At 33.1% G+C, this 19,234-nt stretch overlaps 3 protein-coding genes across 3 annotated transcripts; all 3 read left to right on the top strand.

Moving 5' to 3' along the window:
* The first annotated feature begins 5,953 nt into the window (after positions 1–5,953).
* LOC145165667 (NDR1/HIN1-like protein 13) lies at positions 5,954–7,182 on the top strand. The gene is made up of 2 exons (XM_079084456.1): positions 5,954–6,068; positions 6,225–7,182. The coding sequence occupies exon 2, from the start codon at positions 6,287–6,289 to the stop codon at positions 7,103–7,105; it is 819 nt and encodes a 272-aa protein (XP_078940582.1). The 5' UTR covers positions 5,954–6,068; positions 6,225–6,286; the 3' UTR covers positions 7,106–7,182.
* A 3,774-nt stretch (positions 7,183–10,956) lies between these two features.
* On the top strand, positions 10,957–11,637 carry LOC145163503 (uncharacterized). Its single transcript, XM_079082342.1, has one exon. It carries the CDS (start codon positions 10,957–10,959, stop codon positions 11,635–11,637), a length of 681 nt encoding a protein of 226 aa, XP_078938468.1.
* A 4,188-nt stretch (positions 11,638–15,825) lies between these two features.
* Positions 15,826–17,667, top strand: LOC145163502 (uncharacterized). The gene is made up of 3 exons (XM_079082341.1): positions 15,826–16,272; positions 16,350–16,819; positions 16,899–17,667. The coding sequence occupies exons 1-3, from the start codon at positions 15,826–15,828 to the stop codon at positions 17,665–17,667; spliced, it is 1,686 nt and encodes a 561-aa protein (XP_078938467.1).
* The last annotated feature ends 1,567 nt before the right edge of the window (positions 17,668–19,234 follow it).

Raw genomic sequence — 19,234 nt, 5'->3', positions numbered from 1 at the left:
ATTATAAGTTACATAATGTTATATAAATATAAAAAAATCTACCTAAACATAAAATTATAATTGTTTGAAAAATCACTTTGATTCAAAAGCTTGAAATATATACTCGATTATATTTTATAAATGAATTCATTTTATAATGACATTTTGAATCATGAAAATACATATAAACAAACTTTCTATATTAAGTACCTAACTGAATTTATGATTTTAGGATTTAACAAAAAGTTATTCAATAAAAACTTAATTTTTTATAGCAACTTACGAGAGTACTGAAAAATGGAACTATTGAACAATAAATTTTCTGGATAACGTTTTATTTTTATTATTTAATATTTTATTTAACAGAATGAAATTATTGGCAAATAAAGAAATGAGTTTAATTAAAATGTCTTCATCCCACATTGATCGTGAGAGTAAACAAGAGAATATATTCTCCTCTATAAATAGGAAAGGTTGTGAAATATTTCAAAAGGACTAAGCCATGAGATCTTCCTTGCATCTAACTTTGTAGGACGTTGAATGTATTCTTTGGTGAGATTGTCTTTGTCGACAAGTGACCAATTAAATTTCAGAATTTCGAAAATGATTTTGGACCGTATCTTTTAGATTTGGATCGAGTTTAATAAGGATCCGAGTGTCTTCTGGCTGAGTTAGGCAAACTCGCTTCCATTGGAGGCCGAGTTTAAGTAACATGCCGAGTATTTGGTTGTGTTAGCCAAGTTTTACAACCCTGTATGTAATACAATTTAAAGTTTTAACCTTATAAAAGACGTCACTATTATCATATGTTCTACATAATTATGGTAATATTTATGATACAAAACATTTTTTTTAGTATTTAAGATAAAAAGTTGTCTCTATTATCATATGTTGTACAGAATGATAAAATTTAAGATAGATAAAAAGATGCCTCTATTATCGTATTTTCTACATAATGATAATATTTAATATAAACGTTTTAATTTAATATGAAATTATTATTTAATAGATAACAATAATGATTTATTTATTTTTAAAAATTAATTTTTTTTCTGTTTTAATCATATAACTTTGTATATGCAAAACAACTTCAAGTTCCAACCTTATCTCTTATAATATAGTTCAACATAATAACAATACTAAAAATCATTTTTTATATTTTTTATGAAATTATTATTTAATTGTTAATAACAATAATTTAGTTATTTTTAATATAAAATATTTTTTTATATCCCACGCAACGCGCAGGCATTCGCCTACTATATATATATATATATATATATATATATATATATATATATATATATATATATATATATATATATATATATATATATATACCCTAATAAATGAAAACACATTCTGCCACTTGTCATTTTCTCAAAATTTGTATTTTTGTTTCACTTGCTCCCTAAAAATGACACATAAGCTTTTTCCACTTGTCATTTTTTGAGAATTTTTTATTTTTTTTAAATGATAAAATTAATAGACATTAATTGAGAATCAAATTATCACCCCTTCCGGTCGGTTTTTCAATCTTTTGGAATTACAATTACATTTACCTTATATATAGGATGTTATTCTAATAAATATTAAACATTTAAAATTTCCTTCCAAATAAATGTTTAAACTATAGATTATATAATATTGGCTTTAAGTTTTATATTTATTATTTCTTTTTGTTATATTTTCCTTATAATTTGTACCAATTGTTTTCTAAAACTTGTAGATATTAACAAATTCGTTATTACTTTTCTAATTCGAATTACTATGCAAATTGGATTCCATTCTGGGATAAGTTTGCATCCTTAAAAATCAGCAAATCACAATAAATCGGAAAGAAAATTGTATCAAAAAATGAATCATATGGTTGGAAGCGGTGGTATTTTGACAAAAACTTATTGCTTCTTTTTCTTTTGGTATTGTTCATGTACGATGCCAATGTTTAGCAATTGATAAATTGGTATTAAAAGTCAAATTTTCAGTTATTTTACTAAGAAATATTGATCAGAAGTGTGGTTTATATAATGGAATGCAACGATCTCTATCGAATGTGAGGTTGGTTTCAAGAGAACTAATGTTACTAATGGACAATTATATATTACATTGTTCATAGTTAAAAACAAAGATAGATTAAATATATTGAATTTAGATAATAATGGTAAACTTAGCAATAGGACATCTAATGTTGTATTTAAATAAGTTTTTGAAATTTGTGATTTTGAAAAGTTATTTAAAATAGGTTAATAGTTTAATTTCTTACTTATTCAGCATTTCATTTGTATTTATTTCAAAATTTTATTTAAAAAATTGTTAAAGTTTATACCTTGGTATTTAACTTTTTTTACTCAATCTGTATACTACACGGGTCTCACACCTAGTGTGATGTAATATATTTCTAGCTTCTTGCTAGTTGTTTTTTAACAAATCTTTACTGTTCTAAAAAAAATCACTTTATTCCTTTTCGCTATAACCCCTCAAATCTTAGTCTCGTTTTTACGTTAAAAGTTTCATATATTTTAGGTCTATGATGATTTCTCTTAGTTTTCATCTCATAGTCTTTTGACATATTTTATCAAAAAAAAAAAAACTTTTCGTTTTTCTTTTTATTTGTCTAGTAGTCCCTCGTCCTATCTTTGGCTAATTTTCTGGAATTCATTAAACACCACAAGGGTTATCTTTGGCTAATTTACTGGAATTCAATAAACACCACAGGGGTTGGAAGCAATTTTCGAAGATGATTGTGAGGAGAGGAGTGATTGAGTGAATGGCATGAGAAATAAATCGTGAAACGCCAACAACTTCTGAATGTTGATTAGAACCTTGAATATTTCCTTTAAAAAATTACACTTTAACTTATTGAGAAATGTAATATTGTTTTTGTAACAAATAACTTATAGTCCGTCAATATTATGTATTGGTGGAACGGGAGGTTTCAAGTATCGTTTGAGACAAAAAAAAAAAAAAAAAAAAAACTAATTTATAAGTAAAAATATAAGATAGAGAAAATTATGTATGTGTTTGTTGCTCTAAAATATGTTGTTTTTGTATAGGATATTTAAACATGTCTAGGGGTGTCAATTGAATGCACAAAGCGAAATGAAATTGGAACGGAATTGAGATTCAAAGTGTAACAACCTGACGTCATGTCGTTTTGTGTTCAAAATTCAATATGAAACTAGACCCGACAAACGTGTTGCGTAGATTTCGTGTCATGTCAAGACATTAAATGGATTGAGAGGGTTTGACCCTAACCCAACCCGTTTAATTATCGATGTGTCGTGCCGACCCGTTTATTTTCATGTCGGGTTTCAAGGTTTAGACCTTATAAATGTGTTGTGCCATGTCGGGTTAAAACATTTTAAAGGTTGAAAAGTAAGAGACGAGGAGGCAAAAATCAAAAAGTGAAATACTGGAGTTAGGAGGTGGAATAAAAAAAATAATACGTAGTAAGTTTAGAAAGCAAAATGGAAAAAGTTAGAGTTGAGGAAGAAATGAGATAGGTAATGATGAGGTGTAAAATTAAATCACTTTGAAAATTTGAATTTTACTTTTAATTTTTAAGTTTGGACCACTACAAGTGTATAATATTTAAAATATTTATAAATATATAAAATTTATAAAAAAAATTATATATAATTAAATAGGTCATATTCGAGTCATCAGTTGAAAGTTTTGACCATAACCCTGCCCGCTTAATTATCGTGTCATGTCGTGTTAACCCGTTTACATAAACGTGTCGAAATCTTTTACCCAAACTCGTTAATTTCGTATCGAGTTCGTGTCAAGTTGTCGTAACGTGTCAAGTTTTGTCAGGTCTACATGAAATGTCAGGTCTACATGAAACTGACAAGATATCAATATGTTTTTGTCGTATTTTGTATATGAAAAATTAGTATGAATTAACCAAAATAATGGTTATTTTCATATTATCTTTATCATGTTTTTCGTATTGACCTTGTTTTAACTTAATCGTTTTCGTTTTGGTTTTAAATAATACACCATTATTTTGTGTGGTATTAATATTTTATAAAGTTTTATCGTGGTGTACTGTTTTAGATAAAAATAGGACACAATTGTCTAATTGGATTCCCATAAATATATCCGCTCATAAATATGCTAACCATCATATCATACTATATTATAAAGGAAACATTTTTTCTTTCACCACATTCATTTGAAACTCCCAACTTTTCATATTTCCATTCAATATGCTTAATTTATTAACTTACATATGCTTTTAGTTGTAAACATTATCATAAATGGAAGAATTTGTGACTTATCAATATGATATACTTAATTTGTTAACTTCAATATATAGTTAAATAAATAACTTACATTAATATATCAAATAAGCTTAAAATTTTAGTGTAAAATTTAAAACCTAAAGTAAAATATGAAATAATGTTTAAAAAAATTCAATATATATTTTTTAACATAGTTAAAAGGAAAACATTAAATATAATAATAATAAAAGAACCTAAATTGATGAATCGAATTAACTAAAAGGTGTCTGGAAACTATATTCTAACAATATATTTTTAACCTGTGTCGCGCAACGCGCGGGAATTCGTCTAGTTTACTTATATTGATACGATATTTCCGCTAGTAAATTGTTTTTAAAAAAAGAAAGAAGAAATTAAAATTTTTCTTAAAAAAAAACCTTGACTAGAAATTGATATATAGTACAGACAAAATTGCAAAAATGGTCCCTGTGGTTGGCAAATTTATGTGCTTTTGGTCCAAAACAAAATGTTGGTGCACCACTGGTCCAATTTTAGATACCTTGTGTGGTTTTAGTCCCTATGGTTGTATTTTCTTGTGTTTTTGGTCCACATCACATCTAAAATGACTAATATGCCCCTTAATAATTATATTTTAATTTCTTTTATTTATTTTCTTATTCTTATAATAAAATGAAAAACGAAAACAATAAACCCACCACTCTCTCTCACTCTCTAACCGGACCACCGATTACCCATAATCATTTTTAAATTCCAAAATCGATTTCCAGTTCTAGAAACAAATCAAGAAATTCGATTATTCTAGAAGAGACAACTCTGAAAACTGATTGTTCGTTTGTGTGTGTATGTGTTAAAGAGGAGTTGTATACTCATCTGTGACCCCCACTGCAAATCATCGATGGGTTCAGACATGACTTTGACTCATCGGTCGACCATAAACCGTTCACCACCACTCATCGATACATTTAACCGGGATTAGGATTGAGAAGGAGATGCAGGTGTAGATCAACAGAAGAGCCTACATCCAGATCTAAATTCGTCATCGGAGTTTGAATGTAGGTCTTGACCCAATTTGGGTTTAAATTCCCTCATCGTCTTTGTTGATCCAGTTGGTCGCTACTTCCCCGGTGTACAAACAGATCGGTGGCGTCGTCTTTGTTGATCCAGTTGATCGCTACTTCCCCGGTGTACAAACAGATCGGTGGCGTCTGAAGGTTATGGGGCGACATCTAGCGGCAGACGGTGTAGGTGAATGGTGGTGGCAGTCAGGGTGTTCTTGAGAGAGTGAAAGAGATGTAAGAGGGGTAGAAGAGATGAGAGGTACCACCGGTGATGAGAGAGAGAGAGAGAGAGAGAGAGAGAGAGAGAGAGAGAGTATATGTGTGTGTGAGTGAGAGAGAGTGACAGAGGGATAATGGGATATTCTATAATTTTTAATTACTAAAAATCATTAACATTAATAAAAAAATAAAAAATAAAAAACAATAAGAGGGGCATAATCGTCTTTTTAAGTGGCTAGGGACCAAAACTGATAAAAAGATTTAATTTTGGACCAGTGGTGCACCAACGTTTTTTTTTTTTTGACCAAAAGCATATAAATTTGCCAATCACAACCACATGGACCATTTTTGCAATTTTGTCTATAGTAAATTAATATGTGTAAGATTTTTCTTTTTTCTTTTTTTATATAAAAGGTACTATTTCGTACCCTATTGAAGTATTGATAATCGCTTTCTGCCCCAAAAATAATCGCTTTCTGGCTTTCGGTGGATGGGCAAGACTCATTTATGAATACCTTCCCGGATAATAAAAAATATGAAAGTCTTTGACTAATTTGATAAGGAGGTTAGTATATGGTCGGTTCTTATTTTATATTTTACATTAGTACACGTATCACAATTCACAAATAACTTGTTGCCCACAAAGCCTTTCGATTTCCATTTCCATTTCCTTTCTTATCAGTCTTTTATTAACCTCCTATTTTCCTCCTCTGATTCCAAGTGCTTGCTGACACCGCCACCACCACCACCGTCTGCCGCCGGTTTACCAATTCAGACTCTAAAATGACTGACAGAGTTTATCCTTCATCAAAACCCAACGGCAACACAACCGCCGTCACAACAAACACAAGACTACCACCACCACCAAGCAAAGCCCAGCAACCCAATCGCCACCCCTACCGGCCAAACTCAGTCACCAACCAACGAACTCGGCGCCGCAGCCGCCGTGGATGCTTCTGCTTATGCTGCTTCTGGTCAGTTCTTATCATCACTCTCCTCCTTCTCATATCCGCTATCGCAGGTTGTATACTTTACCTCCTCTACCGCCCCCACCGACCAACGTTCTCTATCGCCTCCCTCAAAATCTCGGAATTCAACCGCACCACCACCGCCGATGACACCACACGACTCACTTCAAACCTCAATCTTACCATCTCTACCAGAAACCCAAACAAGAAAATCACATTTTACTATGATTCAATCTCAATTACGTGTTTATCCGAAGGAACGCAAGTCGCAAACGGATATTTCGCTAACTCGTTTGTTAGTAATCCGAATAACATCACCATTATCCGCTCATCATTGTCTAGCAACTCCCTGCTTCTGGAAACAGAAACAGTGAATCGAATGAGATCGGATCTGAAAAAGAAATCAGGGCTGCCATTAAAGTTGCTGCTTGATACTAAAGTTCGAGTCAAAATCGAGTCCATAAGAAGCAAAAAGATTGGGATTCGGATAAAATGCGAAGGAATTCATAGCTTAATTCCAAAGGGTGGCAGTGGGAATTCAAGAAATTCATCATCTTCATCAGTAGCTGCTACTGTTTCTGCTGCCAAATGTAAGCTTGATCTTCGGATCAAGATCTGGAAATGGACTTTCTAAATTTCTTAAATTTTACGATTCTTTTAATGTTTTATTTATTATTCTTTATAAATTTGTGAGGTTTCTCTTATGTAATTTGATGATGTCAAAAGAACCCCAGGAGATGAAAAATACAAGAATCCCATAACTATTTTATATCATAAAACTGTACATGTAACAGTTATATATATATATATATATATATATATATATATATATATATATATATATGCTTAGGTTATTTTTTTTTTTATTAATTATTGTGTGCAAGAATGCACAGATATGGACCAACGGATGAAATTAATCAATGGATATGATTTGAGAGTGTATGATATTACAATGGGGTAACATGTACTATATAATCACACAATTTTTAGCAAAATGGTATTTTAGACAATTAACTACATTTATAAAAGGAAATTTTTGGATTTTTAGGGATGATTAATTCTCCTAATTTAAAAAAAATCTGAATTTTCTAATTAATTCAATTTCAATTTTTACCGATTTTATTCTGTCAGAATATTTTTTGTTAGAATGATGTTCTTTCATAATTTTATTCTAATAGAATATTATTGAAGAAAAACAAAATTCTTGAATCAGATGTTGAAAAATAACAAACATTCTAATATATTCTTATACATCCGAACTTAAATAGAAAATTCATACATATTCTTACAGACTAAAATCCTTATACATTTTAATATAATTATACATATTTTAAAAGAATATCAACAAAAATGATTAAAATTCTTAAAAACTAACAACATTCTTAAATTGTGAGTATGATCAAACTTTATTCATTCTTCAAGTTATTCATATTAGGTCTTCAACGCCTTTTTCCAGCCATTCCTATCACAAATACAACAAAAACCAATAATTGTTAAAAACATGTTACTTGCAATTAACTATCACTTAATATATTCTGGTAGAATACATAGAATATGACAGAATACATATAATACATTCTGGCAGAATACATCGATTTTATTCTGGTAGAATACATTCTGATAGAATACATAGAATACATTCAAAAGTATTGTATTTACTGCTAATATAATTTTAGATTTCAAAAATACAATAACGAGGGACAATAGAAATTGGAATTCAAAATCACAAATTGAACCAAAATAATACACAGACAAATTAATTATCTTTTTAAACAATTACATAAAACATGTGTTGCTAGTAATTCTGACAGAATGCATACCACAAGGTTAAATTCTTTAAATTCTCAATAATGACAGCTTATCCCTTGGCCAATCTTGAAACCTGTGAAAAACATGAAAAACAAAAATCTTGTCTCTTAGGATTTTTAACAAACAGTTTGTAGGCACTAAATAAATAATTGGCTCCTCAATGTTTTTTTCAAATTCAAGCACAGGGGAGCTCAAACCTTCTATCACTCCATCCTCCTTCTTAATTGGATTGCGAATGACATGATTAACCATTGGAGAACCAGCGATATCAGCCATAACCACTTTAGAAGAAATCTTCGATCCCATCACAACACCCTCAGAACCATTCGACAATCCCAAGCCCTTATTCTCAATAGAAATCGCATCACATCCAACATCCAAAAGGGAATCCACCAAATTCACTCCAGACCTAGGGCCTTCAGATTTACTCACATCACTCGATCCTTTTATCACAGGAGATTTCACTTCTGATTCAAACTTATTGACAAGAAGAGTGACTGATTTAGCTTTCAGAGGATCAGACGGTAACTTAGAAGCCTCACCAGAATCGATTTTCAGCTTGTTTCTCGGGTTCGCATTTTTCCCCTTTCTTTTCATAATAACATCAGGTTCCAAATCAGGAGGAACCCCCTCCATGAGAACAATACTAACAGTATCCACGGAATAAGGAAGAAGAGACGAACAGATTAAGACCAGCCACGAGCTAATCCACCACCGGAGGAACAAACGGCGCCGGAAAACGAAGGTGAAAATCGCCTGATGCCTTCTCGATCTGATGAAGACGACGATGAGGACCGAAGTCCCTTTCTCAGCCCTCCTTGCAAATCTGTTTGACCCTCACTAGTGCCCTTGATTTTTGACTGCTCCCATTCGATCGTTCCTTATTCCCGATCTGTTGAAGAAGACGCGTCCCCTCTTTGTGCATTTAGGGTTGTGGATACGATGATTTTAAACAAGTCAAACAATAGTAGACATGATTTAAGGGATATACCAAATATATAAGAATTTATTTTTAGTTTATAAAAACAAAATGACTCATCTACCCTTTTTTTTACATTAATGATTTATTTTTTTCTTGAATTCTCATTGGTGCATACATGCACACAATATTTGCTAAAAACATTTGAACCTAGCTCTCTCTCTCTCTCTCTCTCTCTCTCTCTCTCTCTCTCTCTCTCTCTCTCTCTATATATATATATATATATATATATATATATATATATATATATATATATAACAACGATACATTCGTCGGTAGCATCAATTAAATTGCAACTTTTTTTTTTCGTTTACTCGTATTAAATAATTAAATTATTGATAAATATACAAAAGGTTAATGTCCAGCTTGCATATCGTTCAACCCAGCTGTAGTATGTTGTAAAACTTAAAATGGTCTTATCCAATATTCCAATGTCAAATAAATCTGTATTGAAATACTAAATAACTTTTTAAGTTTGATGTAAATGACTGAAATAAATTATGGGAAAATATTAAATCATAGCATAATTGATATAAGAACTATGTAGAATTTGTAATTTTACTTTAAATCGTCAAATTTTAACTTTTTAATTACTGTCAATTTTTTCTTAATTAATATGATATATATGAAAAGTATGGTAAAATATATGTTTTATTCGGTTTTCTTTAGGAGATTGATTTTTCATACCGGTTATTTTTATTTTTAATGTTCGAGTTATGAGTTTTTATGTGTTTTATTTGTAATATTCGAGTTCTAACTGTTAAGAAACAAACCAATTAATGGAAATACAAAAATCATTATAATCGTATTTTGCATAATAAAACAACTTTATTTATAACAAAGTTCTATTACATAATACATTCCCAACATTAATTGATTATTGTACATAGAAAGTTAGTAATAAAATTTTATTTTTTATTTGATATTGCTTCGTGTGAAATGTTAGTATTTAACACATTTTCACGTCAAAGATTATAAAAAATAGATGGAAAAAGGCATTATGATTTTCTAGAACCCTTCGGATCCTACCTATGCTAGAGTCTCCTGATGAATGATCTTTTGTCAAAGACAGTTCTAAGTCGGACGGTATGGAGTGCGGGGAGGGGGTGCGGGACGTTTCCCGCACAGGGGAACACCGCACCGTGGGTGCGGGAAGAGGGTGGGGGATGGGGATGCCGTGTTCTCACTCCTCACCTCATTGGTCCGTTATTTTTTTTTTCTTTTTTTTTCTTTTTTTGATTCCAACGGTTATATATATATATATATATATATATATATATATATATATATATATATATATATATATATATATATTACATTTTTTAAACTATAAATACCACAACATCCAACCATTTTTTTAACCCATACCTTATACTTTTCTCCAAAAAATATTAATCAAAATGTCATCATCCGATTCGACGGCTCTAGGGGAGGCTAAGTTTCTCGGTTCCGTCATGGCGAACACGGTTGCATACTATCAAAACCGACTAGGCGAAACATCACGTGCACGATCTAAACCAAGAAAGTCGCGACTGCGTAGAAATCACGAAGCCGGACACGATCGTCTCATAGAAGATTATTTTGCAGATGACGTCATCTACGCTGTAAAGTTTCGACGTCGGTTCCGGATGAGGAAGGAATTATTCTTACGTATTGTTGGCGATTTGGAAGGCCGCTTTCCATATTTCCAATAGAAAATGGATGCAAGGCGGATAAAAGGTTTCTCTCCCGTTCAAAAATGCACGGCTGCAATTCGTCAGTTAGCATACGACATTGGGGCAGACAAATGGGACGAGTATTTTAGGATGTCAGAGCGTACCGTGCGAGAGTGTGTGTACAAGTTCTGCAAAACGATCTGTTTGGTTTATGGGCAACGATATTTGCGCAAACCAACTATCAACGATATCCACCAATTGTACATGGTGCATGAAGGCAAGCATGGATTCCCTGGAATGCTAGGTAGTATCGATTGCATGCATTGGAGTTTGTCATTATGCCCCAACGCATGGCGTGGTCAGTACATGAGAGGCGGCCACAAAGAGCCGATGATCATTCTAGAGGCTATCGCATCACATGATCTTTGGATATGGCATGCATTCTTTGGTCCAGCTGGTGCAAACAATGACATCAATATGCTAGACCAGTCGTCGGTATTCAACGATATCTACCTTGGAAAGTCGCATGATGTACCTTTTCAAGAAAATGGGGTAGCATATAAGTGTGGATATTATCTTACTAACGGTATATATACTCCCTTGTCTGTTTTTGTGAAATCGTTTACATGTCCTAACGACCCGAAAAGGAAAAAGTTTAAAGAGGCGCAAGAGTCAGCTAGGAAGGATATGGAGCGAACATTTGGTGTACCCAAGAGACGTTAGCAAGTACTAACTGTCGGGGCAAGGTCATATGAAGTAAAAAGGTTACAGCATGTAATGTATGCATGTATCATATTGCATAATATGATTCTTGAAGACGAAGGAAGAGCGATATGTCAGTACAACGAAAATGAAGTTTTGCCAAATGTCGAAGGAGTAGTCGTTGGTACACAAGAGTATAGGGTGAATAGAAGAAAAGTACACAATCGCGACATTCATCACGCCCTTCGTGCTGATTTGGTGGAACACATTTATAGGGCTCATATTCAGCCTCCGATAGAGTTTTCTTATGATGACTTGTTTGACGAATTAGACGAGGATTCTGATATGTTGGTCGAGAGCGAAGATTCCGACGACGAGAGTGACGCTGGGGAGAATGATGAAGACGATGACGAGGACGATGAGGGCGATGACGAGGACGATGATTCCGAGTGACGTATTTTGGTTTATTTAAAATTAGGATATTGATTATGTTTTCTATGTTGTGGGTTGTTTGATTTTTTGTTTGCGTTTTTTTTTTAATTTTCTACTTATTTAAATATTAGGCTTAATGTAATTTTTTTATTTTAATTAATGAAATGCTTTTTATTTTTAATTAAATTTTATGTTTAGTGTTAATTTAAAAATTATAAATCATAAAAAAAATTAATTTTATTTAAAAAAAAAGTGAGGAAAGTCATTCCCACTCATTCATTGGGTTTTAGGTGAAGGAAAGGAAAGTGAGGGAAATAGTGGTATGACCCACAAAAAGTGAGGGAAGCATCTCTCCCATACCCTCCAGTCTAATGCCTAGATTGGCAAAGAATCCCGGCAACAAGATGGGTCCCCACAAGAGGCTTTTTTTTTTAAGGAAAACTTCTTTAAACTATTTTTTTGTTGCTAGAGTCTCCTTTTGCAGTAGTTTTTTAATTTTTTATTTTTTGAAGATTTCAGACTACAAAACCCCTACACATGTTCTATACGACGCAATACATGATTTGTCTCTTCAAATCTTATCAGCTTTATTTTTTCCAAGTTTTTTTTTTTATTTTAAAATTTTGGTATAACTTGAATTTTTTTAAACTTTGATTTTTTTCAAACTTTGATTTACGGATTTGATACAATTTCTTTAAATTTCTATAATTTTTTATAACTTGATTTTTTTTTAAAAAAAATTGATTTTTTTACCGTTTCTTTTAATAATAGTTTCAATTTCGGTTGTATTTTTTTAACATGTGTGATTTTTATACGAATTTTCTAGACATTGTTTGTAATATTTTCTAATTTTTTTTTAATTTTTTTATGTTCTTTAAAAAAATTCTAGAAAAACTGATAGTTTCTTTTATATTTTTTAATATTTTTTGTAGAAATTTTATATTTTTGTTTTTTTTTAGTATTCTTTCAATGTTCTAAGACTACAATTATTAAAATTTCGGTGTTGAGAACTATTTTCAGTTTGTAAAATCAGTTTATTCAAATTCCAGTTTATTGCAGCAGCCTGAAAATGTTAAAAAACAAACAGATTTCTTATTACAGGTTGCAGTCGTTTGATCCACTTATTCTTTTGCAAAGGGTTGCAGAGGTGGTTCGCAGACTTTATGAATTTTCACTTTAAAAAAACAAACAACACCTTAGAATTGTAGCTCACATTGTAAGTGGCAATTTGTGAGCGTAAATGTATCATTTTTTGGAAATGAAACTTCCGTAACGAAGACACAGAATCCATATCGTTAGTCTTTCGAAAAGTACAGTCGATATTTATGAACTAGTTCTTGTTTTTCGGATATAGTAATTTTCACAGTTTTCAAAAAATATTCAATCATTTTGAAATTATTATCAGGGGCATTTCGAAAATAAACTGAAGATTAAACGTACTTCTGTTTGTGAAAAAATGATTTCGAAAATGGAATTGCTTCACATGTTTTCGAAGACATGTTTTCTGACATTCAAACACATTTTTTAATAAAACAATATTTAATAAGGTTTGAAGTCGAAATTCATGAAAAAAACTTGTGCAAAGGATAGCGCCTTATGTAAAGGATTAAAGGGTGCCATTTCGAGAAAAAAAAGTTAATCAGAAATTTTTACTTCGAAAATATTATATTTTATAGTACATTCGAACTATGTAGTATATTTTTGAAAAATCATTATTATATGGCGATACTTCCATAATATAATGTGATATATGTTTTTTTGTGTTTAATAAAGTCAATATATATTTATATTTATATACTATAAACGATACAAATAAGATGCATTTTTTTTTCTGACAAATACACAATAAAATATAGTTTAACGAGACTATTACTTGATCAAACCCGGTTATGATAGTTGGGCTTAACCGTGTGTAAAAGGACAGAGTTTTTTCGAAATGGGCAGTGAGGAGGCTAACCCATGACGGGTCTCATGTTCATCTTTTCGTTCATATCTAATTGTGGGCCATGCCACATGTGATATGTGGTAACCTGGAATATAACTTCTTCTGAAAAATAAAAGATAACATTTTTCAAGTTGTATTTGATGATTAAATTACATTTGTAACTTGCAAGTGAAATTTACATTTGTATTTGTACAAAACAAATACAATGCAATAAGTTATATAGATAATGTAAAAATCTCTTTAAATATCATTGGTGCATATATTTATTAAACCAGTTTTACATCCAATATAAAAAAGATTATCAAAATATCAATAGAATAAAGAAGTTATGTCCAACTTTAAACATAAGATTTAGTTCTAACATTTTTACCCATAAGATAAATATGCGGGGACTTATACAGTGTAAGTTGATAATCGTAATATCCAAATTTATATTATATAATAGATTTTTGCAATATAGTTATAGGGAAAATGATGAATAGGCCCTATAATGTTTTTAGGGTTTACCTATTTAGTCACTTAACTTATTTTGTGGCTTAATAAGGTAACAAATTACTATTTGTCGGGTCGATTAAGTCCTTATTTCAATTGTGAAGGGGTTAGCCGGTCATTTTAAGTCCACCTCCTTCTACTAACACCACATCGAATGCTGACTGTGACTTTCGTCTAATGCCATGTCATTAATTAGTCGCTTCCTTCTTACTGTCGGTATATGCTTTATAAAATAACCCTTTTACCTCCACTGTTCAACACCTCATCGATAAACCCTTTTTTGTGAGCTGCTTCTGCATCCTCAAGCATGGAACCTGTATTCTTACAAGTAGATGTCCACTTCCAAGGAATGTTCGCCAAAAACCCCATACACTACACCGGTGGAATTACTCAGAGGTTTTCGGACATCGATTTCGCAGGAATGGACAAGGATGGGTGTGTTGCGTTCATCGAAAGGTTCACTGGGGAAAAGTGTGAGAAGCTCTATTACTGCCAACCTGATATTGATTTTCCAAAAGGTTTGACTCTAATTTGTAATGACTCCGATTATTACGACTTCATAGCAATTGCATATGAATGTGGTGTTATACTCCCTATGTATGTAGACCATTTTGGGAATAGTAACATACAGGAATGGTTGGATGAACACAAAGACGAGTTTGTTGGTAACGTACAGGAAGAAGTACTTGATGGTGCAGGACTGGTTAAGGAAGTTGCAATAGGGCATCGGGATGTGGGTGACACAAACGATGAGGAAGCGAATGGCGGCGATGATGACGACGAGGATGAGGATGCCGATGACGATGAGGATGACCATCAGAAGCCTCATTTTTATATAAAGGGTAATGAGATTCAGGTAGACATGGGTGAGAAAGCAGGTGTAGGTGGGGCAGTAGAAGAAGACATGGGTGACAATGAAGATGTTTACCCCGAATTGCCAAACATTTTCAATGATAAGCTCAATTGGAAGGAGCAGGAACCTGTTTTAGGTATGAGGTTTGAGAGTCCTAAGCAATTGAAACACATGCTTTGTAACTATGTTGTCGCGAATGGTTATCAATTATGTTTTGTGAAGAATGATACTAGACGATTACTTGTCAAATGCTGTGATGGAAAATATACTTTTAGGCTTTGGGGTTCTTGGATGAGTGATGATAAGTCTTTTCAGATAAAGTCTCTTATCGGTGAGCATAATTGTGCAAAAAATTTCAAATTTCGGATCAATTGTGACTTACAAATGGATAGGGACCCACTTTAAGCACCAATTTTATAACAATCAAAAGATGAGCGTCTGATTACTTAGAGAGGAGGTAAAAACCGCTTTTGGGATTAATGTGAGTATGAGTCAGTGTAGGCGAGCCAAGAATTATGCATTGAGTCTAGCTGAAGGCACAATAGCTGAAAATTATGCAAGAATATGGTCATATGGTGAGGAGATTAGAAGATCAAATCCTGGATCCACAGTTAAAATTTGTGTTGATTCAATGCCTGATGGTAAGAATTATTTCAGCAAAATATACATATGTTTTGCTTCAGTAAAAGAGGGATGGAGGGGAGGATGTAGGAGGATCATTAACCTGGATGGTTGTCATCTGAAAAGTTTTTGTCAAGGGGAGTTGCTTTGTATTGTGGGTAGAGATGCTAACAATGGAATATTCCCGATTGCTTGGGCAGTTGTTAGTGTGGAAAACAAAGAGAATTGGAAATGGTTCATAGAAACTCTTTCAGAAGATTTGCAATGTTGGAATGATGGACATGGTATGGTTCTAATTTCGGATCAACACAAGGTATGGTTCAAAACTAGTGCATGTTCTAAAATTACTAATTGCTATTCTAATTTCAAACATTAATGTGACTTATGTAGTGTTTGATTGAGGCAGTAAAGGAAGTATTTCCAGCAGCCGAACATAGGCAGTGTGCTAGACATATCTATGCGAATTTTAGAAAGAGATTTAGTGGATCCAAGTTTGAAAATCTGTTTTGGAAAGCGAGCAAGGCAACAACTGAAGCACAATTTAATGTAGTTATGAAAGAGATTGGAAAATTAAATCCGAAAGCAGTTGTGCATCTTATGGATAGAGATCCAAAGACTTGGTCTTTGGCTTTTTTCAGAGTTCATAATTCTTGTGAGTCAGTAGAGAATGGTTTTTCAGAGAGTTTTAATAGTGTGATTTTGGATGCCCGAAAGAAACCAATACTAAGCATTTTAGAGGACATTCGTTTATATGTGATGCAAAGGATGGTGACTATGAAACTAACCGGACAAGGATGGAATCGTTATTCTGTTTGTCCAAATATCAGAATACGGTTGAATATGCTCCAAACTGAGCAAAGGTTTGTACATTTATCCAATTACATTAGTACCTTACTCTTCACATCTCATGATATTTGCGGTTTTCATCTATATATGTAGGCATTGGCAGGTCATATCTTGTGGGGGGATTAAGTTTGAGGCAAGGAAAATGGACGAGGCGTTTACTGTTGATGTTGAAAAAAAGGAATGCGGCTGCAGGCTATGGCAACTTAATGGATATGGCTGCGTACACTCAGTTGCCACCTTAGCCTACTTAAATATCACACCTGATGGTCCATATGTAGATCCAATGTACTTGGTTGCATTATACCATAATACTTACAAACAGCCAATCCATGGTATGAATGGAAAAAATTTGTGGCCTTCTACTGACTTGATACCCCCTTTGCCTCCATTGAAAAGACGTATGCCAGACAGGACAACAATAAAGAGAAGAAGAGATGCTTCTGAACGGATGGGAAAACACACTGTCTCCAAGGAAGGGAAGAAAGTTTCTTGTAGTATATGTAAGGAGAAAGGACACAACAAGGCAACTTGTAGTAAAGGTGTAGGGACATCCAAACAAAATGGAAAAAAGAAACAAACAACTATACCTACGCAGGATTCTGTAAACGTTGCCACAGGGGTTGGGGATGATGAGGTAATGGTAGATGCTAGTGATGCTTTGGAGAGAACTGGTAAGGAAGAGCGGATGGTGGGAGTCAATGGACGGGAGGAAAGGGTGAAGGTCAATGCTCGTGTTCATCAAGTCAATCATGTTAAACCGCCTAACAAACGAAAGAAGTCAGAAAGAATCATTAAAATGAAGCTTGCAAAAAACGTGGGAGGTGAAGGTAGCAGTCTTGCAACGACCATGGATTTGGATTAGATAATTGTTTGTTATTTGTAGTGAATGTGTATTGCAATAAACAAATGATCTACGTATGTTCTTTTATGGTCAACTATGTTGTTTTGTTGTGTGGTAAGTTGTTATATGGAATGTTATTGTTGTCCCGTGCCACGAATATGTAGGGGTTTTATGGGCATTTTAGTCATTACAAAGTAAATTGACCAATTTGGATGTGGGGGTAATTAAGTCATTGTAAATTGACCATTTTGGGTGTGGGGGTAATTACGTCATTGTAAATTAACCATTTTGGATGTGGGGTTAATTAAGTCATTGTAAATCGACCAATTTGGATGTGGGGTAATTAAGTCATTGTAAATTGACCATTTTGGGCGTGGGGGTAATTAAGTCATTGTCAAAAACAGGGTACTTGTGACTTAATCCATTCAACATGAAAAAAGTCCATCTTTAAAAAACTCCCCTATATTTTTTTTCCAAAAACAGTTTGCAGACAAGCAGACACAATGCATCGTGTGCAAAGATATTGTTTACTTTTGTCCCTTTTCCCAAACTGCACCATTTGTGGTCCCTGTCTATGTGCATTAAAAAGGTATATTCCTTTTTCTTTGGCTTGTGGTCCCTTCCCAGTCGATGGACATCCACATGATTGGCTTGGGAACAAGTTCTTGAAACATATATAATCCCCAAATGTTTCTTTCTTTCATGCACACATACAGATACATGTGTAAGACAAATTTTTTTAATAATAACATATTAAAACACATTTCAGTCATGGGTTTGTTTACATCACTTTCTGCTATTGAATAACCTATTACAGATCATCGACAAAAAACTTCATCAAAAAACGATGACCATCAGCAGCCCAGGCAACACCACCACCAAATCTACACACCAACATCACAAACTAATACCAGCAACACACTAAACAACATAAATAACACACCAAAACACAAACCCAGGACTGAAATGCTTCAACCTACACAACGTTTTTTAGTTAAAGAACATATACGTCACCACAGACACAGTAACAACACCAACAATCCCAATACAATACTTCAGCTTCTTACGTTTGTTGTGCTGGAAGACCATCTTCACATATGCTCCTTGCAGAGAAACGAAATGATTTTTAAGATCAGCAACCATATTGAGATATCCAATTGACCAGCGCGGACGTCATCGACCTCACGGTTCATGGCATCCAAGTCTCGATTAACTGCCTGACGGAGCTCACGCAACTGGTCTTGGAAGTCCTCTCGTATAAGAGACAGTTCCAGCTGGGTTTGCAGTAGATTGATGGACATGTCTTCGTTGGTTACACCATTCAAATGATTCTCATCCATGTGACGGCGGTAGTTTGGAGACCAACTATGTTCTGCATGTGCGATCGAAGGCATTTTGGAGTAAACTTAGAGACAAGATTGGGGTAATGAAGTTTGCAGATGTGCCATTTTAGGTCAAGGAAGTCTTGATTTTATATGGAGGCGCTTGAATAGTCAATCCTTGCTCCTTACGATTCGCCTTCAATACGACGTCGTTGCGGTAGTTCGACGCTTTAAATTCTTGCCATGTCATCACTTACGTGTTAGGC

The sequence above is a fragment of the Lactuca virosa genome, chromosome 3 (genome assembly GCF_052849685.1).
Source record: "Lactuca virosa cultivar CGN04683 chromosome 3, Lactuca_virosa_CGN04683_v6, whole genome shotgun sequence".
Taxonomy (NCBI): domain Eukaryota; kingdom Viridiplantae; phylum Streptophyta; class Magnoliopsida; order Asterales; family Asteraceae; genus Lactuca; species Lactuca virosa.
The sequence above is the reverse complement of the archived record's forward strand: the minus strand, read 5'-3'. Positions and strand labels throughout refer to the sequence as shown.